Raw genomic sequence first — 25,938 nt, 5'->3', positions numbered from 1 at the left:
CTCCCAAGTGCTGGGATGAAAGGTGTGCGCCACCACTGCCCGGTGAAAATGCCTTTTTGATCATTAAGCTCTTAAATGAGTGTTAAAAGCATCCTAACTAATGAGTGGTGCAGAATAGTGGGTCTGGCTAGCTATACTAAAGCCAAGAAAACAAAACAGGAAATTCATTCCATGTCATGAGACTCATACTATATATGAGCCTTCCTTAGACCTCTGGAGAAAGGAGGTCTACCACTGGTCTACCTCAGTGGATGTGGTAGACTATGCCTTTAATCCGTACTCTTGGGAGATAGGGGCAGGAGGATCTCTAAATTCAATTCCAGACAGAAGACTGACACACACACACACTCTCTCTTTCTTCATGTTATTTTGGTTTTGGGTTTTTATTTTTTGACAAGAGGTTTCTCTATGTAGCCCTGGTTGTCCTAGAATTCGTTCTGTAGATAGGGCTGGCCTCAAACACAGAACCACTTGCCTCTGCCTCCTGAGCACTGGGACTAAAGGTGTGAACCACTACCACTCACCGGGCTGTGACCTAATCACAAAGCCAAAGAATGAATGAGTGAATAAATGAATAAATACGAGTGCAATTCTCCAGCAGCCTAAGGCAGGAAAGCCTAAGAAAGTTTAACCTGAGACCCTACTTGGTTTGCATTATACGTATCTTCTCATAATGGACTAGGGCAGTCTCCATACCAAATACACTATGCACTTACATCTCTTCAAACATACCAGAACCACTTTCAAACCTTCAACAGGAATAGGCCACACACATTCCCAAGGCCTGCCTGTGATAATAAAGCTACAAAGTTCCTCTTACGGAGTATTACCTTTGTTTATAGGTATGAACAGGAGGGCTGATCTGGCCTTAACTGGTTCTGGATACATATGCAGTACCAGAAATCTACCATCTTACGCCTATTCATGACTGGGTGCATAGATGACTAAAATTAGGTGTAATTTGGGAAGCAACATATGTAATAGGAAAACTAAATATATAACCTATAAATAGAAAACACCAAAGCAGGCGTGGTGACACACACCTTTAATTAGCACTTGGGAGGCAGAAGTAGGATCATCTCTGTGAGTTCAAGACCAATCTAGTTCCAGGACATTAAGGACAACAGAAACCTTGGCTTGATATAAACATTTTAAAACTTCTTAAAAATAGAGAACCCCAAACTCTGCTCATGGTAATGTTCCCTCCCATTCTTTAGACACCTTGAGACTCTAGGTCTTTAAGTACCCCCACTCACTCAGACTGTAGTCAATCTTTGACAGTGTCTCCTTCCTTAATTTACACACTATTGCTTTGCTCCAAACCTTGCTTCTAGTGCAAATCCATGTGAGGCCATGTTTTTAATTTTTTGAGTAAGAGGCCAGAACCCTGGAAACACCTAACACAAATTCCAACCACTGGCAGCACATTCCCAGCTAGTGTATCTGACACAAACTGTATCTTACTTCAGAACCATCAAGTCTAAGCCACAAAGAAGAGCAAAGGTAAATTAAGGTATGTTTGGTGATGGGCTGGAGATAGCATTTCCTGAAGTCAAGGCCAGCCTTGAACTACTATGCATGCCATCAAACATGATATTGAACTCCTAAACCTCTTACCTCCACCCTCCAAATGCTAGAATTATAGGTATTTGCCACACCAGCTTCTCAAATCCTGTGGGGCTAGCAACTGGGCAGGGAGATGGGGCAGTGGAGAGGGGTACTAAACAATGGACTCTAGGCCTCTTCAAAACTACTGAGACCTTGCACAGGATTTGGACTTCCTTCTCTCTTCAGGATCCTGAAGTGTAAAGTTAAAGAAAAATGAATCTTGCTTGGCCTGAGGACTCCCAAAAGTCTAGACTGTCCCAGGGTCAGAAACCTAGCTGGAAATTCCACAGTTCTGAAAGCCAATTCTTCATTGTAGTGTGGGGATAAGCTTTCAATCATAGCCTATCAATGTCCCAGTGACAAACCAGTCTGTATTCTGAGGCTTGAGAGACCTACCTGAATCCAAGGACAGTGTTAAACCCAAAGAAAGGAAAAGAGCCAGCTGGGCAGCAGGACAAGCCCTGAGCAAAGGGTAGTGTGTGGTAAGCCCCACAGCTTTCCTCAGACTTCTAAAGGCTCTAGCTCATCTCCTTGGAAGACAGAAGCAAAGTTTGTTCTACAAACCCATTCTTGTTTTTCAAGGCCTCCTCTATCATCTCTTCAGACCACAATAAAATAATCTTCCAGCCAGGCAATGGTGGTGCCTACCTTTAATCCCAGCACTCAGGAGGCAGAGGCAAGCCAGATTTCTGAGTTTGAGACTGGCCTGGTTTACAGAGTTCCAAAACAGCCAGGGCTATACAGAGAAACCCTGTCTCAAGAAAAACAAAAACAAAAACAGGCTGAGTGACAATAGGAACCACCATACAGTGAATATTTCCTATGACTGACACTGTGCTAAGCAACTTCCAAAACCCGCCCCTTAATACCAGCAATCCCTTAATGCCACTGTCCCATTGTATCTGCATTACATGATGAGATTGAGGCTCACAAAAACTGAGCAATCTTTTTAGGTACATAGCTAATAGAAAACTTGCAACTTGAACCCCACTATCAAACCCCTCATCACAGCAGTGCATTCAACTGCTATCCATAGACTATTGTCTCAAAACAGACCAACGCTGGAGAAAATCTACAGTTAACTTGACCTAGTATACCCTCCTCTCTCCAATGTCCTGAGAAGGACCACTTGAAAGGACAGAAAGCCAAAAACCCAGGTGAAAGCCTACCAGTAGGGAACACCACCAATGGTAAACGGACACCAAACGTCCCATTCTCTGCATCCCATTTCCTATGACCGAGCATGCGTTTCCTCATTCACCTCATCCCACAGCAAATCTTAACAATGAATGACACATGACCAATGGGCCCACCAGGTTTTTTATACAGTTCAATAGAAGTGACACCAAAGTAGAGAAGGTGTTGTGGCCAGGTGTTACACGTACACAGCGGTAAGCCAACAATGGGAGATGGAGGCTGATGAAAGGAATTCTAGGCAAGCCTCAGCTGCAAAGAGTTCAAAGCCAACCTAAAATACATGAGACCCTATCTCTTCCCCAACAAAAAAAGAGTGGTGTTTCAGTTTGGAAGTCTTCATATCCATCCCTGTCCCAATCAAGAGGCTGCCAAACACAGAAGGGCCTGAGGAAGGAACTTGGTCATAAGGAACACTGTTGTGGCCGGCCAAAAGATGAGAACAGGATTTCACTTCTTCACAATCTGAATGACGTCTTCATCTTCCAATGTATGGTCTTTACCGACTTTCTGAGGATTATGCTTCACAGAGAGACCCCAGACCAAAGCGCTGGATGGAGAGGAATAAGGAGTCAGTGGCAGTAACAAGCAGCTGCTGCCCTAACTGCCTAGGTCCCAAACTTACCAAATTTAGCAGCCCAGATCTTAAAAGATACAGAATTACAATGGACAAAAGCCCTCTTCCAAATACATCATAATAAAAAGTCAAAGCAACTTTCTAGAGCAGTGTTGTACAGAGTCATGGGATTGCTGTCATTCCACAGTCAAAGTTTAAACCAGCTGAGCTAGGAGTGGAAGATTAAAAAATCCCAGCACTCAGGAGGCAGAGGCAGGATGTTACACAGAAAAACCATGTTTCAAAAACAAAAGCAAAACAAGCTAAAGGTGTGTCTAAGCAGTTAAGTGCACTTAAAACTTCTCCAGAGGGCTGGAGAGATGGCTCAGTGGTTAAGAGCACTGACTGCTCTTCCAAAGGTCCTGAATTCAATTCCCAGCAACCACATGGTGACCCACAACCATCTGTAATGGGGTCAGATGCCCTCTTCTGGTGTGTCTGAAGAGAGCAATGGTGGTGTACTCATATGCATTAAATAAATAAATAAATAAAAGCAAGAGCTTCTCCAGAAGAGCGGTGCAGCAGTCTCTAATGCTGGGCCTATAGGCATGTGCAGCATGCACAGCTTTTATGTAACAGCAGGGGATTTGAACTCAGGTCTTCTTGTTTTCAATGCATGCACTTGTATCCACTGAGCCATCTCCCCAGTGACTAAAACTAATAATATCTGCCAAAGGGAAGGTGAATTAATGAAGGCAAGGCAGAAACCTATGTCCCACCAGATGTCTTGAATTGAAGAAACATCTGGAACTCTTGTTCCAACTAGGTAGGCATGGCTTTAAGAACATACTGAGAAAGTTGGGCCTTGGTGTCAAACACCTTCTTTAATCTTGACACTCCAGGGCAAAGACAGGCGGCTCTCAATGAATTCAAGGCCAGCCTAGTCTAAAGAGTGAGTTCCAGTACAGCCAGGACCACGCAGAGAAATGCTGTTTCAGAAGATATTGAGAGGGAGCTGGAGAGATGGCTAAGTGGTTGAGAGCATTGCTGCTCTTGCAGAACACAAAAGTTTGATTCCCAGCACCATACTGAGGCATACATACATACATACATTTTTTAAAAAAAGAGAGACAATAAAAGGAAGGCAGTCCTATTAGTACACACCTATAACCCCAGTTATCAGGAGACAGAAGTAGGCAGACCTCAGTGACCTGTAAGCTCAAGGCTAGCCTGGTCTAAAACGCAAGTTCCAGACTAGCCAGGGCTACATAGTGAGGCCTTGTCAAATTGCAAAAAGAGATAGTGAGAAATCAAGAAATCCCTCTTTGTTATCTGGTTTCTTTAATCCTCCTCTAAGAATTAGTACTATGAATAAAATCAGCAACTCACAAGAAAAGGAGTCACCACTTGCCCATGATGCTTACTATTTAAATTCTTTGATAAGATTTTTGTGAATCTTCATGCAGAAATCTTCCACCGTGGTCCGAGAATAAGGCAGGACTACTGGAGATGTGTAATCTGGTAACTGGCCTTTGGGTTTGGTGTAACTAGAACAGAGAAAAGACACAAGGGTTGCTGATTTTAAGCATGCATGAGCTGAACATAATCCAACCCTCTATCACTCTGAGATCAGGCCAGAGTGATCTCCAATCTGAGGCCAGAGCCCTCAACATGACCTATAGGAAGCACTTTACTTCTATCTCCAGAAAAGAGTCATTTTGTTACAGATCCCCAAAAGCTATCATTAAGACTCACATTCTCAGCTGGGCGGTGGTGGCACAGGCCTTTCATCCCAGCACTTGGGAGGCAGGCGGATTTCTGAGTTCGAGGCCAGCCTGGTCTACAGAGTGAGTTCCAGGACAGCCAGGGCTACACAGAGAAACCCTGTCAAAAAAAAAAAAAAAAAAAAAGACTCACATTCTCACTAGTTTCAGATAGTCCCAGATCTTCTCCAAAAGGTCATCAAAATTCCAGCGGTGATGAGCAGAGATGGGTACACAGTGAGGCACCTTATAGATAATATCCAACTCTTCAATGGAGATCTGATCAATCTTATTTAATACATAGATACAGGGAATATAAACTCTATGGAAAGAGAAGAAATATTAATAACTTGGATTGCTGACAAAACAGTGACTACCACTAGCATTCCTTCACCTAAGCCACAAATCAGACTCTCTCCGAAGCAATCACCACCATGGTTCACAGGAAGTAGCATGTAAAAGCACCTTCCAGGCAAGCCTGATGCCCAAGTCTGATCCCTAGAATTGAAGGTGCAAGGAGAACCAACTCCATGAAGTTGTCCTCTGACCTCCACCTGACCATTATACACACACTCACAAACACATCTCTGTCTCTTTCTCATACACACACAATAATAATAAATATATTTTTTTAGTTCTCTACAAAAATGAATGCAAGGAGCTGGAAAGAGCTCAGCAGTCAAGAGCACCTGATGCTCCTCCACAACACCTCACTTTGGTTACCACTACCCAAACTGGATAGCTCACTACTGCCTGTAACTCCAGTGGATCCTTCTCTGGCCTGTTTGGCCTCCTTGGGCACTTGCACACAGGATCAGGCACGTACACATAGAAGTAGAGCTTTGTGCATGATTGGCTAGCACTGAGTCACTGAATTATAATAGCTTCAGTTTATGAGATGTGTGTGTGTGTGTGTGTGTGTGTGTGTGTGTGTGTGTACATATACATATATTGTTTTGCTTTTCGAGACAGGGTTTCTCTGTATAGCCCTGGCTGTCCTGGAACTCGCTCTATACATCAGGCTGGCCTCGAACACAGAAATCCGCCTGCCTCTGTCTCCCAAGTGCTGGGATTAAAGGCATGCGCCACCACTGCCTGGCTTCGACAGGTAATTTTTAAAGACTAAACTTTTATTTTTTGAGGCAGTCCTTGCTGTACTAGAACTCAATCTGAGACCAGATTGGCCTCCAACTCAAAAGATCTATCTGCCTCTTAGATTAAAGATGTGTGCCTTTAAATTTATGTATTTATTTTTAAAGATTTATTTTATTTTATTTATGAGTACACTGTCACTGTCTTCAGACATACTAGAAGAGGACATCGGATCTCACTATAGATGGTTGTGAGCCACCATGTGGTTGCTGGGAATTGAACTCAGGACCTTTGGAAGAGCAGTCAGTGCTCCTAACCACTGACCAATCTCTCCAGTCCTAAATTTATTTTTAAAGTGTATCATTTAGGAATGTTAAACACCTCGTGTCCAATCAGTATCACAACTAAGATTACTAAAATTTAGGCAAGTTGCAACTTCTCAGATTTTAGCTGCTTCACTTAAAATGCCCAAAGCATTTGTTTTCGGTTAAAGTCAAATTCTTCATATACACACAAAAAAGGAAGAAGATTCTCTGTAAATGTTAGGAATAACCTCAACACCACTGGTTTAAATTACTTAAGTGCTAACAGTAGTGGCATTTCATAGAACACGGATTCAGCCATATGCGGTTAGGATGCATGGAAGAGACACATCTTGGCCCTCTCTTGACTTCTGCAAGATGGACTAAACAACTGCTCAAATGGGCAACTGGAAAGAGCAGACTGACCCCTCTCTTCAACAGCTACTTGACAGAGCTGAAGAGGCAGCATAGATCACAGCAAGTAACTGAAACAGGAAACATTACCATTATTGATCAAATTGCAGAGGTAGGAAAGAAGTTAGAAATAAAGACCAACCCTAAACTGTCAGCTGTGAAGACTTGAACTCAAGTCTTCACTGTATGGGGACAACAGCACAGCTGGGGTTGCCTTGACCCACATCTTCCAGATCCATGACCCTCAAAAGCTTTAAACTCAGTCACAAAGAAAGTACCTGTTTCCTTCAACCACGTCAATGAGGTCATCAGCTGTGGCATCACTACGCAAAGTCACATCAGCATTATGAATTTTATACTCAGCCAGAATGCTCTTCACTGTTTCAGCATCTAGTTCACTCTGAGGGCACTGCACAGAGTAAAACAATGAACATCAAGGAAGACAGGGAAGCATGTCCTTTTCTTTTTGAGACAGTATCTTACATAGCTCTAGCTGGCCTGCCACTTACATCCTCTCCCTGGGTACTAGAATTAAAGGCATGCACCACCACGCCCAGCCTCCATGCACTTTTTCTTTTTCAGAATGATTTCAAATTCACCAAGTAGCCAAGAATAACACTAATCCTCCTAACTATAATTCCCAAGTGCTTGGATTATAGGCATGCAACATCATGCTGTTAATGTGATACTGTGAATTCAACCTAAGGCTCTGTACATGCTAAGCAAGCATCTTACCTACTGAACTATATCCCAGCCCCGAACCTAGAACATTCTAGCTAAAATTTAAACCTATTACATTGCCCTGGATGAGAGTAAGTAATTTATAGTAGAATATAACTAAAAACCCTTCTAAACTCATAGGTTGGTATGTAATGTGCTAAACTGTGTCCTATATCCTAGCCCATTCCTTGTAATTCATACACTGAAGTCCTATATTCATTATTTCAGAATGTGACAATCGACTGATGACATAGAACAGGTCATTAGGGCAGAGTACTAACTTCAGTACCAACTTAACAATCACTTAGGTAATCCTATTGTTCAAGCCATCCAACAGTTATTAACAATAGCTACAGCATACTGATTCAAAGACATAAATTCAAGTAACTAAATAAATGGGGATATCTCCTGGGAAAGATAGCTTAAACCTATGTTTATCTGAACTCTCGGGTAATTCTCAGACCTTAATTCACTGACCAAAATTGCAGCATTTGATAACAATGCTCAATCTCCTTTTATCCAAAACATTTTCTTTATTTGGTCTCAATAACAGTCTAATTTTCTCCAGTTTCCTTCTTAAATTGTCTTGTCTTAAATTTTCTTTTCTATCTATACTTATATCCTTAGTAATATCAGCTAGGCTTCTGGCTATCACCAAACTTAAATCTCCAGTCTAGACCATTTGCCAAAGGCATTCCTAAGAGAAGCACTGGGATTTCTAATTAGTATCTCAAATCTCAAATTCACTCTCCTGATTTTCCCATAAATTTGCACTGCAAATGTGTCAAAAAAAAAACTGCAAATGTACAATCAAAGTACAGATGTATAATAAAAATTCATTTTTCTAGTTCAGAAAAAAAATTCAGGATCACTTCTTCTACTACAAACATAGTACTTCAAAGCATAATCACCCGTGTTCACAGTGAGGCTCCGATCCTAGGGGCTGCCTTCACAATCACCCTCTCCTGTTACAACCCTGCTTTAACAAGTTACCAGGGAAGCTGGAGAGATGGCTCAGCACTTCACTTGCAGAGAACCACAGTTCATTCCCAGTATCAACCAAGGTAGGCTCATAAACACCTGTGACTCTTAATTCTAGGGGACCTGACACCATCTTGATTCCTTGGGCAACTGAACTCAAGAGGAAATACCAGACCCCTCCATATATGCACAAAATTTAAAAAAATGTAATGAATTAGTTTTCAGGGTGAGATGCTCAGCAGGCAAAGAGGCCTGCTGCAAAGCCTGACACCCTGAATTCAATTATCAGGACCCACAGTTGGAACAGATGTCTATAATTCCTCCTCTGATGACCACAACAAACACCCACTCCACCATTCCCCACACCATACAAGAGCACTCCCCATACACGTAGAAAATAAAATGTAATTTTTTTCAAAAGAGGTTGATACTGTAATTTTTTTCATTATCTAGCTTGGTGATGGACACCTTTAATGCCAGTATCAGCAAGCAGAGGAAAGCAGAACTCTTTTGAATTCAAAACCAATATGGTCTCCACAGAGACTTCCAGGCCAGCTAGTATTTCAGTGTGACCCTGACTTAATAAAACATGTTTGGTCTCCTAGCACCAATTCTAATGTATTATGTAGAGGAAACAGCCATATGCACAAAAAACCAAAACCAAAAACAAAAACTTTTTTTTTAAGATAGGGTTTTCAGGGCTGGAGAGATGGCTCAGCAGTTAAGAACAATGACTGCTCTTCCAGAGGTCCTGAGTTCAATCCCAGCAACCACAGGGTGGCTCACAGCCATCTGTAATGGAATCCAATGCCCTCTTCTGGTGCGTCTGAAGACAGCTACAGAACTCATATACATAAAATAAATAAATAAACCTTAAAAAGGAAAAAAAAAAGGGAGAGAGAGAGACAGGGTTTCTCTGCGAAGTTCTGGCTGCCCTAGAACTCAGGAGAGCTAGGGTTCTGTGTCTTCCAAGTGCCAAATCAAAGCCTTTTGTTTTTGAGACAGGGTTTTGCTATATAGCCCAAGCTATTTCAATCTCACATTTAGTCTGCCTCAACCTCCAAACTAATGAAATTAAATGAATATGCCACTATATTACAAGACATAGTTCTTCAAAGAAGCATTGTAATAATCTCTAACATGGTTCCTTCTTTGTATCTCTTAAACCAATTAAACACAAAAGCTTATTTGGATTCCATTAGAACCTAAATCAGGTGTGGTATCATCTGCCTATGACTCTAATACCTAAGAGGTGAAAGGAGAATCAGGACTTAAAGGCAAGCCTTGAAAACAAGACAAGTTCATGGACAGCCTGCTATATAAAAGGCCTTGTCTCAAAACACTAAAATAGCCGGGCGGTGGTGGCGGCCCACGCCTTTAGTCCCAGCACTTGGGAGGCAGAGGCAGGCGGATTTCTGAGTTCCAGGCCAGCCTGGTCTACAGAGTGAGTTCCAGGACAGCCAGGGCTATAGAGAGAAACCCTGTCTTGAAAAACAAAAAACAAACAACAACAAAAAAAAACCCACTAAAATATAAAATAAAAAAATAAATGTTAGGGCTCAGCAGTTGAGAGCACTTGCTGCTCTTGGAGAAGACCTGGTTTCAGCTCCCAGCTCCTGCATGGCAGCTCACAACTGTCTGTAACTCCAGGGGATTTGACGCTCTCTTTTGGTGTCCTCAGGCACTGCACAAATGTGATATACATAAATGCAGGCACATAAAATAAAAATGAATAAAATCTTTAAAAATATTCAAAAATATGCAAGTGAGTCAAGGTTACTGCACAGGTCAGAATATAACAAACAGTCTATGCCATTTTTGGCCACTTTCCAAGGGCTTGTTCGCTCACTCTTGCCATCCATATCACAGGGACTCACACTTCCCCGGCATCAAACTAACTTCCCCAGGATATGCAATTGGTGGATACCCACTGTACACCTCAGTTTATATTTCACCAAACAGTGCACTTAGAAAGGTATCCCCAAAGTCAGGTGCGGTGGCTAGAGGCAGGCTGACATCTGTGAGTTCAAGGCCAGCCTGGGCCACACTTGTCACTCCAGCTCTCAAGAGGCAGAAGCAGGAAAAGCCAGAGTTCAAAGTAATCTTCAGCTATACTCACTGGAAGTTTGAGGCCCACCTCAGACACAGTCTGGGGAGGAGGAACAAACACAGCCTCCCCGTTTCTCTATTTTACTCTTCATCTTAAACTTCTGTCTATTATTTGCCCAGTTAACTGTTCACCTACCCAAAAAAATGAAGGTCTGTGACTACTTTGTGTCTTCCTCTACATCCTCCCTCCCTTTGTCACTGTCCAGACCTTAAAATAATCCTTGGCCTCTGGTTAGTGCTTTATAAAGTCATGATAAAAAGCACAAGATATTGGCAACTAATTCATAGCAATATTGTTCCATATATCTGCACCACCATAAGTAGAGAACCCAAAAGAAAAAATAAAGTTGAAAAGTAAATCTAAGAATGGCTCCTGTCCTAACCTAGTCTTTCTTATCAGTCATCCAAAGGTCAAAGAATGATCTCAATAAAGGCAGGAAAAAGACAGAAAATTCCCAAATTATCCATTTCTGCATACTTGAATCCACTTTCCACTCCAATCCCTCAATCAGTAGATCTGCCCCATGCCACCTTCCCCACTTACAGTGGCTGTGAGATTAATGCCTCCCTTGTCTTTCTTCTTAAAGCCAATGTTAGGGGGTTTGCTGTTCAAGCGAATCCCAAAGCCTTCCAACTCATTTTCAATTATCTTCTTATGTCCCAAGGGTTTCAGGACATCCAGAACGATCAAGATCAAATTACACGTTCGGGCCACTGAGGGTAAAAAACGATATCCTAAGTTGAATATACACAGCTACAAATAGAATCTAAAACTCAAACAGAAGTGTTTGCAGCCCTGGCTGAGATGGTTTTTCTTTGTTATGTACATATAAAATTATTAAGATTTCCAAATATTTAGTTATCAATTTGTAGTTATATCTTAAAGTCATAAGACAACCTTCCAGAAAACTGAATCTTTTAAATATGGTTAAGATAATCAAAAGAAAGATACATATCAAATAATAAACTATAAATAATTTTAGAAACTTTTTTTTTTTTTTTTGGTTTTTTGAGACAGGGTTTCTCTGTATAGCCCTGGCTGTCCTGGAGCTCATTCTGTAGACCAGGCTGGCCTCCAACTCAGAAATCTGCCTACCTCTGCCTCCCAAGTGCTGGGATTAAAGGCGTACATTACCACTGCCCAGCTAAAAACATTTTTTATAAGTACAAATTCTAAAATAATTACATTATTTTTAATGTGTATGAGTGTTTGCCTGAACACTCCTCCCAAAGGCCAGAAAATGGAGACACAAAGGGTTGTAAGCAGCCATATGGATGCTGAGGATCAAACTTGGATCCTCTCTGCAAGACCAGCCATTGCTCTTAACCACTGAGCTATCTCTCCAGCCCTCATGTAACATAATTTAATCAACTTTATTGAATTACAATTTAAAAAAACAAACTGTAGTTTTTTAGCAGATATTTAATGACATATAATCACCGCAATAGTCAGGCTAGTCAAGATTGCTGTAGCAGTTGACACTTGCAATCCCAGCACAAAGATCGGGACAGGCTCAGCTACATAACAAATTACGGTCAACTAGGCTGTGAGACTATGTCAAAAACAAGCCAGTGGGGGCTGGAGAGATGGCTCAGTGGTTAAGAGCACTGACTGCTCTTCCAAAGGTCCTGAGTTCAATTCCTAGCAACCACATGGTGGCTCACGACCATCTGTAATGGGATCCGATGCCCTGAGGACTGTGGCAATGTACTCACATGCATTAAAAAAATAGACAAAATTAAAAAAATAAAAAGAATGGAGGAAAGGAAGAAAGAAAAAGGAAAGAAAGAAAAGCCACTCAAAATATATAGAAAATTCCTATCACCCCTGAAGAGAGAAAGAAAAAAAGAAAGAAAGAGAGAAGGAAAGGAGACTGGTCTACTGAGTGAGTTCCAGGACAACCAGGGCTACACAGAAAAACCTTGTCTCGAAAAAAAACTAAAAAAAAAAAAAAAAAAAAAAAAAAGAAAGAAAGAAAGAGAAAAGAAGAAAGAAAGGAAGAAAGACAAGACAAGACAGTCAAAATATACAGAAAATTCCTATCACCCTGCAAGTTGCACCAGTTTCTCTTATCCTGTCAGTCAGTTTTCTACTTTCTATCACTACAGGTAGTTTATACATTTTAGAATTACAGAAATGGAATAAAATCTCTCTTTTCTGCTCAAATCTTTATCGTGACACTTCTTAATATTCAACCACATTGTATACATATCAGCAACTTGTTTCTTTTATAACTCAACAGTAATCTATTAGCTGCTATTTACCTATGGAGGGACATTTGAGTCTGCTATAAACAGTCATGTAAAAGTCTTTCTGTGGGTAAGTTTTCATTTTTCTTAGAGAAATACCAGTGAAACTCTTGCATCGAATCACAAATATAGATTATTAGAAACTATTACAAACAGTTGTAGAGGTGTTTATATAACTTTATATTCTCATTAGCAGTGAATAAGACCTCCCAAGCACTTCACATCCTTACCAACACTCAGTGGTATTACTAATTAGTATTTAATGACTTCTCTCACTGGTGGCAATGATAATGTTCAATCATTTTGTGTATTTATTAGACTGGACCCCTCCTCATCCTTTCTCTTTCCCTCCACCTTTTTTCCTGACCAATTTAAGATGTTGTTAGCCAGGCAGTAGTGGCGCACACCTTTAATCCCAGCACATGGGAGGCAGAGGCAGGCAGATTTCTGAGTTCGAGGCCAGCCTGATATACAGAGTGAGTTCTAGAATAGCCAGGGCTACACAGAGAAACCCTGTCTTGAAAAAAAAAATGTTGTTAAACAAAAATAAATCTTTTCTCCTTTTAATTTTTTTTGTGACATACTGTCACAGAAACTAAAAGCATTATAAATATTAAGAATATTAAGTCTCAGGGGCTGGTGAGATGGCTCAGCGGGTAAGACTGACTGATCATCCAAAGGTCATGAGTTCAAATCCCAGCAACCATGGGCTGTAATGAGATCTGACGCTCTCTTCTGGTGCATCTGAAGACAGCTACAGTGTACTTAGATATAATAATGTTTAAAAAAAAAAAGTATTAAGTCGGGCAGTGGTGGCGCATGCCTTTAATCCCAGCACTTGAGAGGCAGAGGCAGGCGGATTTCTGAGTTCGAGGCCAGCCTGGTCTACGGAGTGAGTTCCAGGACAGCCAGGGCTACACAGAGAAACCCTGTCTCAAAAAACCTAAATAAATTAATTAATTAATTAAGTCTCTCAAAAAAACAAAAAACAAAACAAAACAAAACAAAAGAATATTACGTTCCAGGGCTGGAGAGATGACTCACTGACTGAAAGCATCTGTTGTTCTTGCAAAGAACCTAGGTTTGTTTCCTAGCACTCATAACCACCCATAATTCCAGTTCCAAGGAATCCAATGCACTCTTCTGACTTCCATGGGCACTAATACACATGCACACAGACAAAACATTCACACAAAAAAATAAATATAAATAATAACAACAAAACCTAAGGAAAGATAAGGATAAGAACTTCCAAGGTTGGAGAGAGAATTCAGTAACTAAAGTACTTACATCAGGACCTGAATTTGATCCCCAGAACTGAAGCCAAAAAGAATCAAAAAATTTAAAAAATAAAAAGTAAAAATGCTGGGCATGGTGGCGGGCCCTTATAAACCCCAGTTCAAGGGGATATATGACCACCTCTTCTGGCCTCCCCAGGCACCAGGCACACATGTGGTACACATATATACATGCAACCAAAGCAATCCATATAAATAATATATATAAAATAAGTCCAAAAAATATTAGAGGCAAATTACAATCGATCAAAATTAAGGATTTCTACTGAATAAAGATCATGCTGGGAAAAAAATGAAGACAACATGTACAATGGCCAAAACGTGCAGGAATGTGTAATTAAAAGAGTATTATCCAACAGAAGCAATCTATAATACCCTAAAGGGTAGCCCCAGACCACTGACCTGCAATGACTTGACGACCTCTACCTTTCCCATCCTTGGCACCTTCAATAATACCTGGGAGATCCAGGAGCTGCAGGATTAAGAATAGGAGAAAAAGGAACAACCAGTTATAAATACCAATAGACCAATCACACTGACAAGTATCCTCTTTGATTCTAGTACTTCTCTACTATCTAAAATTTATCAGAACTAAGTCCAACCTTTCTTTGTGTTGGGAGCACAAAGGTTCTTGAACTCACAGATAGCACTAGGGAACCCAGAAATGTTATACTCGCAGGGTTGTCTTTTCAAAGGGAAACTGGATAACCAGTTTTCTGGCACTCAGGCTGGGACTAGAAGGCTAACAGCCTAGGTGATCCTTTGCTGTCTGAAGTGATCCTTGTATTACTAGAGGGATAAGAGCTAGGTGAGTTATGAGTGACTTCATGAGAGGAGGAGAGATCAGAAGGAAAGAGGAAGAAGGCGAAGGAGGAAGCCACTATGAGGGAAGAGGAACCATAAACACATGGCCAGGAAAAACAGCAAGTATCTGGGGTACAACCACTCCGGAGCCAGCCAGGTTAGCAATTAGAAGAGTAGATTAGGGGTTACCCCCCATAATTGTCAAAGCCAAAGAAAATAACCATAGTATGAATCTCATTTATTTAAAGGCTAGTCAGAATAAGCTTAAATTATTTGTACTATACATGTACCAGTACAGCTGGTTTTCTTGTTTTTGTTTAACTTCTCTCTCTCTTTCTCTCTCTCTCTCTTTTGGAGACAGGGTCTCCCTACACAGTCCTGGCTGTCCTGCAACTCATTATGAAGACCAGGCTGACCTTTTTTTTTTAAGATTTATTTTATGTATATGAGAATACTGTTGCTTCCTTCAGACCCACTAGAAGAGGGCATTGCATCGCATTACAGATGGTTGTGAGCCACCATATGGTTGCTGGGAATTGAATTCAGGACCTCTGCAAGAGCAGTCAGTGCTCCTAACCCTGGCCTTGAGATCTTAACAGAGATCTGCTGGCCTCTGCCTCCAGAGTACTAGAATTAAAAGCATGTGATAGACATGTTGAATGTATTTTTACTTTTCTGAATGGTGAAATTCTATATCATGCTACCTACTCTTAAGCCAACTTGCCACAACCTAGAATTATCTGAAAGGAAGAAACCTCAATTAAGAAAAAGCCAGGCGGTGGTGGTGCACGCCTTTAATCCCAGCACTTGGAAGGCAGAGGCAGGCGGACTTCCAAGCTCAAAGCCAGCCTGGTCTACAGAGTGAGGTCCAGGACAACGAGGGCTACACGGAAAAATCCTGTCTCGAAAAACAAACCAAAAAAAAAAAAAAGAAAATGCCTCCAAAAAGATCCAACTGTAAGGCATTTTCTTAGTGACTGATGGAGGAGGGTCCAGCCCATCGGTGCTACCCCTGAGCTGGTGGTCCTGGCTTCTGTAAGAAAGCAGCCTGGAGAGCTAGAGAGATGGCTCATCTGGCTACTCTACTCAACACCCATATGGCAGCTCACAACTAATTCTAGGGGATCCAACTACCTCACAGACATACATGCAGTCAAAGCACCCATGTAAATAAAATTAAATTAAAAAAAAAAAAAAAGCAACCAGGCTGAGCAAGCCAGTAAGCAGTACCCACCCATGACTTCTACATTAGCTACTGCCTCCAGGTTCCTGCCCTGACTTCCTTCAGTGATGGGCTGTAAGTGTAAACCTAATAAACCCTTTCCTCTCCAACTGGCCATGGTATTCCATCACAGCAACAGAAACTATGACTAGGACATACACTAACTTCAAGACACTGCCAACCCAAGTGTAGTGTCACACACCTATAATTCTAGTATTTCACAGGCTGCAGCAAGGACAAACCTGGGAGTTCAAGTGTAGCCTTGAACTTATATAATAAGACCTTTTCTTGGGCTGGAGAAATAGCTTAGCCATTAAGAGCACTGGCTGTTCTTCCAGAGGTCCTGAGTTCAATTCCCAGCATCCATATGGCAGTTTACAACTGTCTGTAACTCTAGATCCAGGGGATCCTACACCTTCACGCAATTATTAATTTAGGCAAAACACCAATGAACATGAAATAAAAATAAATACCATCTGTAATGGGATCTGGCTCCCTCTTAAGGTGTATCTGAAGACAGCTAGAGTGTAATTAAAAAAAAAAAAAAACAGCCAGTAGGTGGTGGCGCACACCTTTCATCCCAGCACTTGGGAGGCAGAGGCAGGCGGATTTCTGAGTTCGAGGCCAGCCTGGTCTACGGAGTGAGTTCCAGGACAGCCAGGGCTACACAGAGAAACCCTGTCTCGAAAAAAAACAAAAACAAAAACAAAAACAAAAACAAACAAAAAAAAAGACTCACTTCTGCAAGTCATTTTGTGCATAAAGCCCTGTCTCAGCTGTTCTTCCCTCATTGTCAGATGAAAAAGCAGACCCTTTTTTTCATATATTTTTATGGGCCCTATTTCACTGTAATCACTTTATTGTTAAGTGTAGTAATTGTTAAGAGATGAGGGGCCTGCTTAATAAAAAGAAAGATGTGACATACTGTGGGCTACTAATAAAGTGCTCCCTAAATGAATGAAAACAAAGGATTTCTTCCCTTTCTTGGCATACCTGGATCTTGGCACCTTTGTATCTGATGACACCAGGCACCGTGGTCAAAGTAGTGAATTCATAGGCTGCCACTTCAGAGTATACTCCTGCTAAGTTACTTAGCAGAGTCGACTTCCCCACAGACGGAAAACCCACAAACCCAATTCGAGCATCACCTGTCTTGGCCACATCAAAACCTGAAACAGTAAAGAAACAACAAAAACACACACGTTACCCTTGAGTGTAGGACACCTCACTTAATCCTTCTCATGTTGTTGCTGGTCTGGTTTTCTAACTTCTAAAATACAACTCAAGCATGAAATTCACAATTCAATTTAATGGAGTACTTGACTAAAACAAAGAAATCCTTTACTGTCAAGCAGTAGTGACGCACGCCTTTAATTCCAGCACTTGGGAGGCGGGGGCAGAGGCAGGCAGATTTCTGAGTTCAAGGCTAGCATGGTCTACAGAGTGAGTTCCAGAATAGCCAGGGCACTGCAGAGAAACTCTGTCTTGAAACAAACAAACAAAACAAAAACAACAACAAACAAACAAACAAAAAACAAAAAAAAAAAAGAAAGAAAAAAAAGGAAAACCTTTATAACTTATAACAGTTTTGCATAATTTTTAAGGCCCAAAGATTACAAAAGATTTCATCTGCCAGGCGGTGGCAACACATGCCTTTAATAACCCAGCACTCAGGAGGCAGAGGAAGGTGGATCTCTGAGTTCCAGAACAGCCTGGTCTACAGAGTGAGTTCCAGGACAGCCAGGGATATACAGAGAAACCCTGCCTTAAAAAAAGACAGACAGACAAAACAACAACCAAAAAACAAACAAACAAAAAAAACAGAGCCGGGCTGTGGTGGTGCACGCCTTTAATCCCAGCACTTGGGAAGCAGAGGCAGGTGGATTTCTGAATTCGAGGCCATCCTCGACAGCCATGGATACACAGAGAAGCCCTCTCTTGAAAAAACAAAACAAACAAACAAACAAAAAAAAAAAGGCAGGCAGACAGACAGAAAAGAGGAGGGAGGAGAAGACGGTGATGAAGGTTAGCCTGGCATGGTAAAGAATGCCTGTAATCACAGTACTTAGAAGGTAAAAAGCAGGAGGAACAGAAGTCTAGAGGCCAACTTAGAATATCTATCCTTTCTCAAAAACATAAAACACTGGGGCTAGAGCACTGACAGCTCAATCACTAGCACTTACATCACAGCTAGCAAGGATCTATAATTCCAGCCTCAGGGATCTAATGGATACAATCTGCTCTCTGACCTCCAGGGGTACTTCACACACGGTACAAAGATATACACCATCACAACACACAAAAATAGCACAGGAGCTGGAGATGGCTCTTTGCTGCTCTTGCAGAGCACCTAGGCTTGGTTCTTAGCATGCATAGCTCCTGGAAGTAAGGGATTTTACTCTTTCTTCTGGGCTCTGGAAGCACTGGTGCACATACCAACAAGTAACTACATATACACACATTTATTTTATTTTGGGTTTTTTATTTTATTTTTTGAGATAGGGTCTTACTATGTATCTCTGGTTGTTCTGCCTCCTACATGCTGGGATCAAAGACATATACCACTATCCCTGGCATACACACAAATTTAAAATATTAAATTAAAAATATCAAATGGCGCATGCCTTTAATCCCAGCACTTGGGAGGCAGAGGCAGAGTTCAAGGCCAGCCTGATCTACAGAGTGAGTACCAGGTTAGCCAGGGTCTCAAAAAACCAAAAACAAAAAACAAAACAAAACAAAAAAATCAAATAAATAAAGCCAGAATTAGTGATATACATCTCTTTTGGGGGGGGTAGTTTTTTTGAGACAGGGTTTCTCTGTATATCCCTGGCTGTCCTGGAACTCACTCTGTAGACCAGGCTGGCCTCGAAGTCAGAAATCCATCTGCCTCTCCCTCCCAAGAGCTGGGGTTAAAGGCGTGTGCTACCACCGCCCGGCAGTGGTATACATCTTTAAGCACAGCATTCTGGAGGCAGATGGCACTGTGAAGAGTTCAAAGTCAGCCTAGTCTACAGAGTAAGAGTGTCTCAAACAACAAAACAGAACCACAAAAAAAACAAGATATAGATTTGAGGCTCTGTATTTAACTCTGGTTTGGATTTTATCCTATCCCCAGGATGGGTATGATCAGATTTTTTGAAATAGGATATACTTAAGTAGCCTAGACTACACTGCAAGACTGGAATTTGCAATCCTCCAGCCTCACTCGGGAGCACTGTGATTACGGCTATGTTAGTAGCTTTAGAGATTGTGCGTGTCCAAATAAGCTGGAGGTTGATGTCAGGTTTCTTCCTTTACCCTCTAGTTCTCACTACTCATCACCACTGTCCAACTAAAAACATTAATAACAGCCTAATGCAGTGGTTGCATGCCTTTAATCCCAGCACTTGAGAAGCAGAGCCAGGCATATCTCTGAGTTTGAAGCCAGCCTGATCTACAAAGATGGGCTGGTTACACTAAGAAACCCTGTCTCAAAAAAACAAAAACTAAAATAAAATAAAATAAAAATAAGTATTAATTACACACAACATAAATTTTTTAAATGTTTAAAAATAACTGGACTAGGAGATGGCTCAGTAATCAGTGTGCCTGCCTGCCACACAAGCATGAGGACCTGACTGTGGATTCCCAGCTCCCACAGGTAAAAACCTGGCAATAGCAGCACACACCCATAATCTCACGGCTGGATTACAGGCAGGCCTCCAGAGCTGATGAATCGATAGTCAAGTTGAACTGGTGAGTTTCAGGATCAATAAGACCCTACCTCAATTTGAAAAAAAAAGAAAAGAAAAGAAAAGAAAAGAAATAAAGCAGCAATGTCTGGTCTTCCTATGCACATAAGCACACAGAAACACATTCTCGGAAGCCAGGCACAGTGATGTGCACTTTTAATCCCAGCACTTGGGAAACAAGTGAGTTCACAGCTAGCCTAGACTTTACAGTAAGTTCCAGGATAAGAGGTACATAGTGAGACCCTGTCTTGAAAGGAAAAACAAAATAATTTCTATGGGCATATGAATATACAACACACACATACACACATTAGATAGTTGTATTAGTTTAATAGAAACCACACATACATATTATATATACATACACACTACATGGAACTACAAACCTTCTCCTGGCCCTCCGCCGCCGCCACCTTTTGGAGTGATGAGTTCTCTTCGAAGCTTAGCAAGGCGAGCCTTAAGTAGTCCAAGGTGATGTGCTGTAGCTTTGTTCTTTTGAGTCCGAGCCATCTACCAGGGAAGAACCACAGCTGTAAAATCTGCAGCATTTCAGGACAAACGTCCTGAATGCTCCAGAAGCTGAGCACATGTTTTGGTTTTCTAGTTCCTACTGATGTCAGTGCAACCATTTTAATTCTTCTTAAGGCAGGGTCTCTTTATGAGGCCCTATCCTACAACTTAACTATGTAAACCAGGTTGGCATGGAATTCATTAGTGTTCCAAAGGCCTCTGCCTCCTGAGCTCCACCTAAGTTTTTTTAAGAAGAAAAACCCAAGCCTGGCTAATGCCAGCACTCTGGAGGTAGAGGCAGATCTCTCTGAGTTCAAGGCCAGCCTGATCTACACAATGGGATCCATGACATCCAAAGCAAGACCCTGTCTCCAAACAAAGGAGAGAGAGGGAGAGTGGGAGGGAGGGAGGGAGGGAGGAAGGGAGGGAGGGAAGGAAAAAAATCCAGGGCCAGTGAGACACACTCAAAGAGTAACTGGACTTGCTGCCAAACTTGGAAGACATAAACTCAATCCCAGAAACCATGGCTGAACAGAATGACTGCCCTAAGTTATGCTGAACACACACACACACACACACATACACACACACATAAAAATAATTCCCTCTCCCAACCATCCAGTTCATTTTCTTCACTACAGAAGAAACAAATGAGGCCCAAAGTGACAGGACCCAATGTCATTCCAACACAGATGGAATTAAGATCCATCTGCTGATTCGTTTCTACTGTACCTGATCTAAAATTAGGGTACCACTTTACGGGCTTAAAAAGTCCTGAACTTCTCAGGGATGACACGCTATCCAGGTACAACCAATTTACTTCCAGATCTTACCGTCACAACCCATGACGTGCAGAAGGGGATCACCAGTGAGTGGCAAGTAGGCAAGGAATAACAGGACAAGACCTCAAAATACGTGATCAGGACACGGAGCCCGGGGAACAAATCGTGTGGCTCCGAGAAAAGCAAGAAACCAGAAATAAGATCGAGACGTGCGGAAAACCGGAGCGAGCGTTGGCCAAGGGCTGGGTGTGGGGTGGGGAGGCAGAACAGACAGACAGCTGGCTGATGGAAGCTGAGAGGCCCGGGCCCGAGGAACTCAGGGAAGGGGGCTGCATGGCCAAGAGGCTGAGGTCGGGCAACCTTAGACTAAGGGGGCGATGGGAGCCGGTGGCACTGGGGCGGAAACCAGGCCCTGACGCCGCGGACGGGACACCGGAGGAGCGGCACCGCCGCAGAGGTGATGCAGAAGGGCCGGGCGGAAAGCGTCGACTGCGCCTTTTACCTCGGCTTCGATCTCCGCGATCTTCGCTAAGGTTCCGCTCATGGTGCCGGGGGCTCGAGGCCGCACTGGCCTTCACACTGGCTAGATGCACCCCCCTTCGCGCGCCGGCTGCGCCGCGGGCCGCCGCTGCAGTGCGCAAGCGCGGGACTTGCTCAGTCTCGCGACGACGCGGTTCCGCGAGAAGTCCGAGCCGACGCTCTCCGTGCTCAGCGGTCTCCGCCTGCTCCACCGTCTCCTCCCTGTTCCGGCTGCCGGGGCGGTGTTATAGAGCCCGCGGTCGCTCGGGCCGACCTCCCGGAGCGCGCCGAGGGTCGCGCGCAGATCGGCCCCACCCCTCTGCACCAGCGCTCGCCCCGTGGGCTCCGCCGACGGCGTGCGAGCCGTAAAAAGACCTAAACCCGGCGCCCATCAAAGTGCGCGCGGATCCTTGGGGTCCCCTTTCCTTATCGGTGACCTCGGCTTCCTGGGTTGTGGGGAGCCTCGGGGGACGGAGGGGGACAGTTTTTGAGGAATCCTTTGTTTACTAGGGAACCCCGAAGCGGGAGGGTGGCGCTTAACGAGCCACAGTTAGCGGACCGAATGAGCTGTTGCTGAGAGGACCGTTACTTGCAGCAGCTATAGTGTAGAGAAGTTGGAAATTATGTTAGCACTCGTTAGGAGGGAGTAGGTAAATATAGAAGCATCTCTGTTGTGTAAATGGGCTGGAGCCTCTGGGGTGTGCATATGTGGTCTGACGGGAAGTCGCTCCCGGGCTTGTCAGATGGACAAACAGAACTGTGCCTTGAGTCACCACACCCTTCGGGCTGCTTGTTAGAAGTCCACGGATCTGTTTCGTGGTGCTGATGACGGAACCCTAGGGTCTCCTGCGTTCAAGGCAGACACTCGACTACCCCACACCAAGCCTGGAAGTACATTCTTGGAAAAGTAGGTAGACCAGATGCTAGAGAGGCACGCCTTTGATCCCAGTACTCCGGAAGCAGAACCGAGTAGATCTCTGTGAGTTCAGTTCCAGGCCAGCGTGGTCTACAGAGTGAGTTCCAGGACAGTCAAGACAGAGAAGCCTGTCTCGAAAAAAAACTGGGAAAAGAAGAAAGGAAAAAGGGGAGGAAAATAAATGGATTCCAAGCAAGGTTTTTCCTGTAATGCCAGGAATTCATGAAACTTCGATGTGGAGGGTCCGCTGGACCCAGAGGAGAAAGTGCTCAGCCTCCTATGGATCTGATGATGAGGGACATAGAGGGGACCCTTCACTTTGTGTAATTGCTTACTTGGGCTTTGGGGCAGGGTGCATATTTTCTTTTATCTCACTGTGTAGCTTTACCTGACCTGAAAATCATTATGTAGATCAGGCTGACTCAGTGCTAAGGTTGAAGGAGTATACCACTCCACCTTTAACTTTTGAGTTTTTGGTTTTGTTTCGAGACAGAAATCACTGTGTAGACCAGGTTGGTCTCGAACTCAGAAATCCACCTGCCCTGCCTCTCAAGTGCTGGGATTAAAGGCCTGCACCACCACTGCCTGGCTTTCTCTTTAAATTTTTAAAAATTGCCGGGCTGTGGTGGCATAAGCCTTTAAACCTAGCACTTGGGAGGCAGAGGTAGGTGAATTTCTGAGTTTGAGGCCAGCCTGGTCTACAGAGTGAGTTCCAGGACAGCCAGGGCTATCCAGAGAAACCCTGTCTTGCAAAAACCAAAAAATAAAAAAATAAAAAAATAAAAAATATACATATATTTTGGGTATATATAATTTATATAAAGTTATAGATATATGTATAAATTATATATACAGATATAGTTTGTGTGCATTGGTGTGAGATACAGAGTTGTGAGCTGCCATGTAGGTGGTAGGAATTGAATTTGGTTTCTCTGGAAGAACAGGCAGCGCTCTTGATTGCTGAGCCATCTCTCTAGCCCCTGCCTGGTGGTTTGTGCTCATATGGAGATCAGAAGACAGTATGGGCCCCAGGGATCAAACCTGGATCCTCAGGCTTGGCAAGAGGCACCTTTATACAAGAAGCCATCTTGCTGGCTCACATATATTTCTGTTTCCATTTTATACAAGATTGATGCACCCACAATTAATTACTGTGTAGTGATAAAATTTAAAAAGACTTCTCTTGGGCTGGATAGATGACTCAGAGGTTGAGAGCGCTGACTGCTCTTCCAGAGATCCTGAGTTCAATTACCAGCACCCACTTGGTGGCTAACAATCATCTATAATGAGATCTGGTGCCCTCTTCTGATGTGCACGCAAAACACTGTATATAATAAATAAATCTTTAAAGAAGGGGGGGTGCTGGCGAGATGACTCAGCAGGTAAGAGCACTGATTGCTCTTCCAAAGGTCCTGAGTTCAATTCCCAACAAGCACATGATGTCTCACAACCATCTGTACAGCTACAGTGTACTCATATACATAAAAAAACAAAAACAAAAAAACCCACTTCTCTTCTTCAAGTGTTTTATCGGAAGGTAGCCAGCATGCCCAGGAGTGTTCTGCTGTTCTGAAAGAAGCTTGCTCTATATAAGTGAGTTTGTGTTGATAGATTAATCCATTGGGAATGGACAGAACAGGCTTACCCATACAGATGGCCTCCACCCCACCCAGAGAAGGATCTATTTATATAAGTTTGTAAATAAAAACTATTCCAGCTTGCCAGGAGTAACGTGAGAAATCGTATCTGGCTGAAGGGAGGGGAAAGGGAAAGAAAAGCTTTTATAGAAAGTTCCCAAAGGACCAGGTCTTTGCTGCTTTTCTTTAACCTCAGCCTTTTCATAAATAAATTAAGGAATAATGAAGTAACTTGATCCAGCACTGTTAGTAATGGAGAAGGGAAGAAGAGGCAGGAAGTCCAGCTGGAAAGGGGCATGATCAAAGATCAGTCTTAAAAGACAGATAAAATCAAATCAGCAGCCCTTCCAACCTGAGTGCTCATGGAATGTGGGACAGTAGCGAAGCATCTACTCTGCGAGGAGGTTCTCAACAAATCTCTCAAATGGGCCTGCAGCTAAGTTAACCCCTTGTTCAAAGACATGCTTGAACACACTGTCCATAGTGTGCCAGAGGACAATATTCACCTTCAGAGCATTGGGTGGCCATCCTACTCATCCAGTAATCATTTACTGAGTGCTGATGGTGACTGACACTGACAGGTCTGTGGACAACAGAAAGGAAATCAAACACTGACCCTAAGGTTATTAAGTGTGCATATCAAGAGCAAGTCTAGGCCCTGTAAATTCAGCTCTTTACAGCCATAACTAGGTCCACTCAGTGTCAGCTGCTTGTTCCAGGGAGATCCTGTTGCCATTGAACAAGAATAAACCTGTGAAGCTACCTGTGTAGTAGCTCACACCTGTAACTTCAGCGTTGGAGTCTGAGGCAGACAGATGCTGTGGGTTTGGAGGTAGCCTGGGCTACACAGTGAGTTCCAAGATAGATTGCCTCAAATAAAATACTAGTGTCAGATGTGGTGACACACCTGTACTTGGGAGGTAGAGGCAGGAGAATCAGGAGCTGGCAGGGTGCCCATGTTATATTTGACCTCATCTAAAAAAAAAAAAAAAAGCAGAAAAAGAAAGAAGCTTCATTGCCAGGAGATTAGGGGCAGGGGATGGAAGGGGCCAGCATTCCAAAACGGGTTTCTCAGTATGGCTGGAACTCACTCTGTATAGACCAGGCTGGCCTCAAATTCAGAGACCCTCTTGCCTCTGCCTCCTGAGTGCTGAGATTAAAGGTGTGTACTGCCAGCATCTATCTTACCAAGAGATTTTAACTGTCGTTAGGTTTTTTTTGTTTGGTTGGCTGGTTTTTGTTTTAGGATATTTGTTTTAGATATATAAGGTTACTTGAGTAGTTCTTGGCTTGGAGTTTTCTTTGGTTTTGTGAGGCAGGGTCTTATGTAGCCCAGGCTATAGCACTTGTTTTTGTGCTCAACAACGCTTTCTCAACAGTGAAGTTACACGTGTGAGCTACCACACCTAGCTTCACAGGCTTATTCTTGTTCTATGGCAACAGGATCTCCCTGGAACAAGGACATTTCATCGAAATCTGGTTAATGCTTCACAGTTTTTAAGTGTTCCTTGGCAGTCAAGGCTGGGC

The 25,938-nt window shown here is 42.8% G+C and overlaps 1 protein-coding gene across 1 annotated transcript; it reads right to left on the bottom strand.

The window, feature by feature from the left end:
- Positions 1-2,909: 2,909 nt before the first annotated feature.
- Positions 2,910-22,038, bottom strand: Drg1 (developmentally regulated GTP binding protein 1). The gene is made up of 9 exons (XM_031340665.1): positions 21,842-22,038; positions 20,434-20,557; positions 17,307-17,482; positions 14,690-14,759; positions 11,284-11,453; positions 7,208-7,338; positions 5,276-5,443; positions 4,783-4,905; positions 2,910-3,352 (listed from the first exon to the last, which is right to left on the bottom strand). Exons 1-9 carry the CDS (start codon positions 21,881-21,883, stop codon positions 3,253-3,255), a joined length of 1,104 nt encoding a protein of 367 aa, XP_031196525.1. The 5' UTR covers positions 21,884-22,038; the 3' UTR covers positions 2,910-3,252.
- Positions 22,039-25,938: the final 3,900 nt, after the last annotated feature.

Source organism: Mastomys coucha, unplaced genomic scaffold, assembly GCF_008632895.1.
Source record: "Mastomys coucha isolate ucsf_1 unplaced genomic scaffold, UCSF_Mcou_1 pScaffold22, whole genome shotgun sequence".
Classification (NCBI taxonomy): Eukaryota; Metazoa; Chordata; class Mammalia; order Rodentia; family Muridae; genus Mastomys; species Mastomys coucha.
This window is presented reverse-complemented; position numbering and strand designations above follow the sequence as displayed.

Coding starts and splice junctions, on each gene's coding strand:
- Drg1 (XM_031340665.1), bottom strand. CDS start 21,883: ATGAGCGGAACCTTAGCGAAGATCGCGGAGATCGAAGCCGAG. Junction 11,454..14,689: donor AGGTCGTCAAGTCATTGCAG/GTCAGTGGTCTG, acceptor TTTTACCCTCAG/TGGCCCGAACGTGTAATTTG. Junction 5,444..7,207: donor GACGTGGTTGAAGGAAACAG/GTACTTTCTTTG, acceptor CTCTTTCCATAG/AGTTTATATTCCCTGTATCT.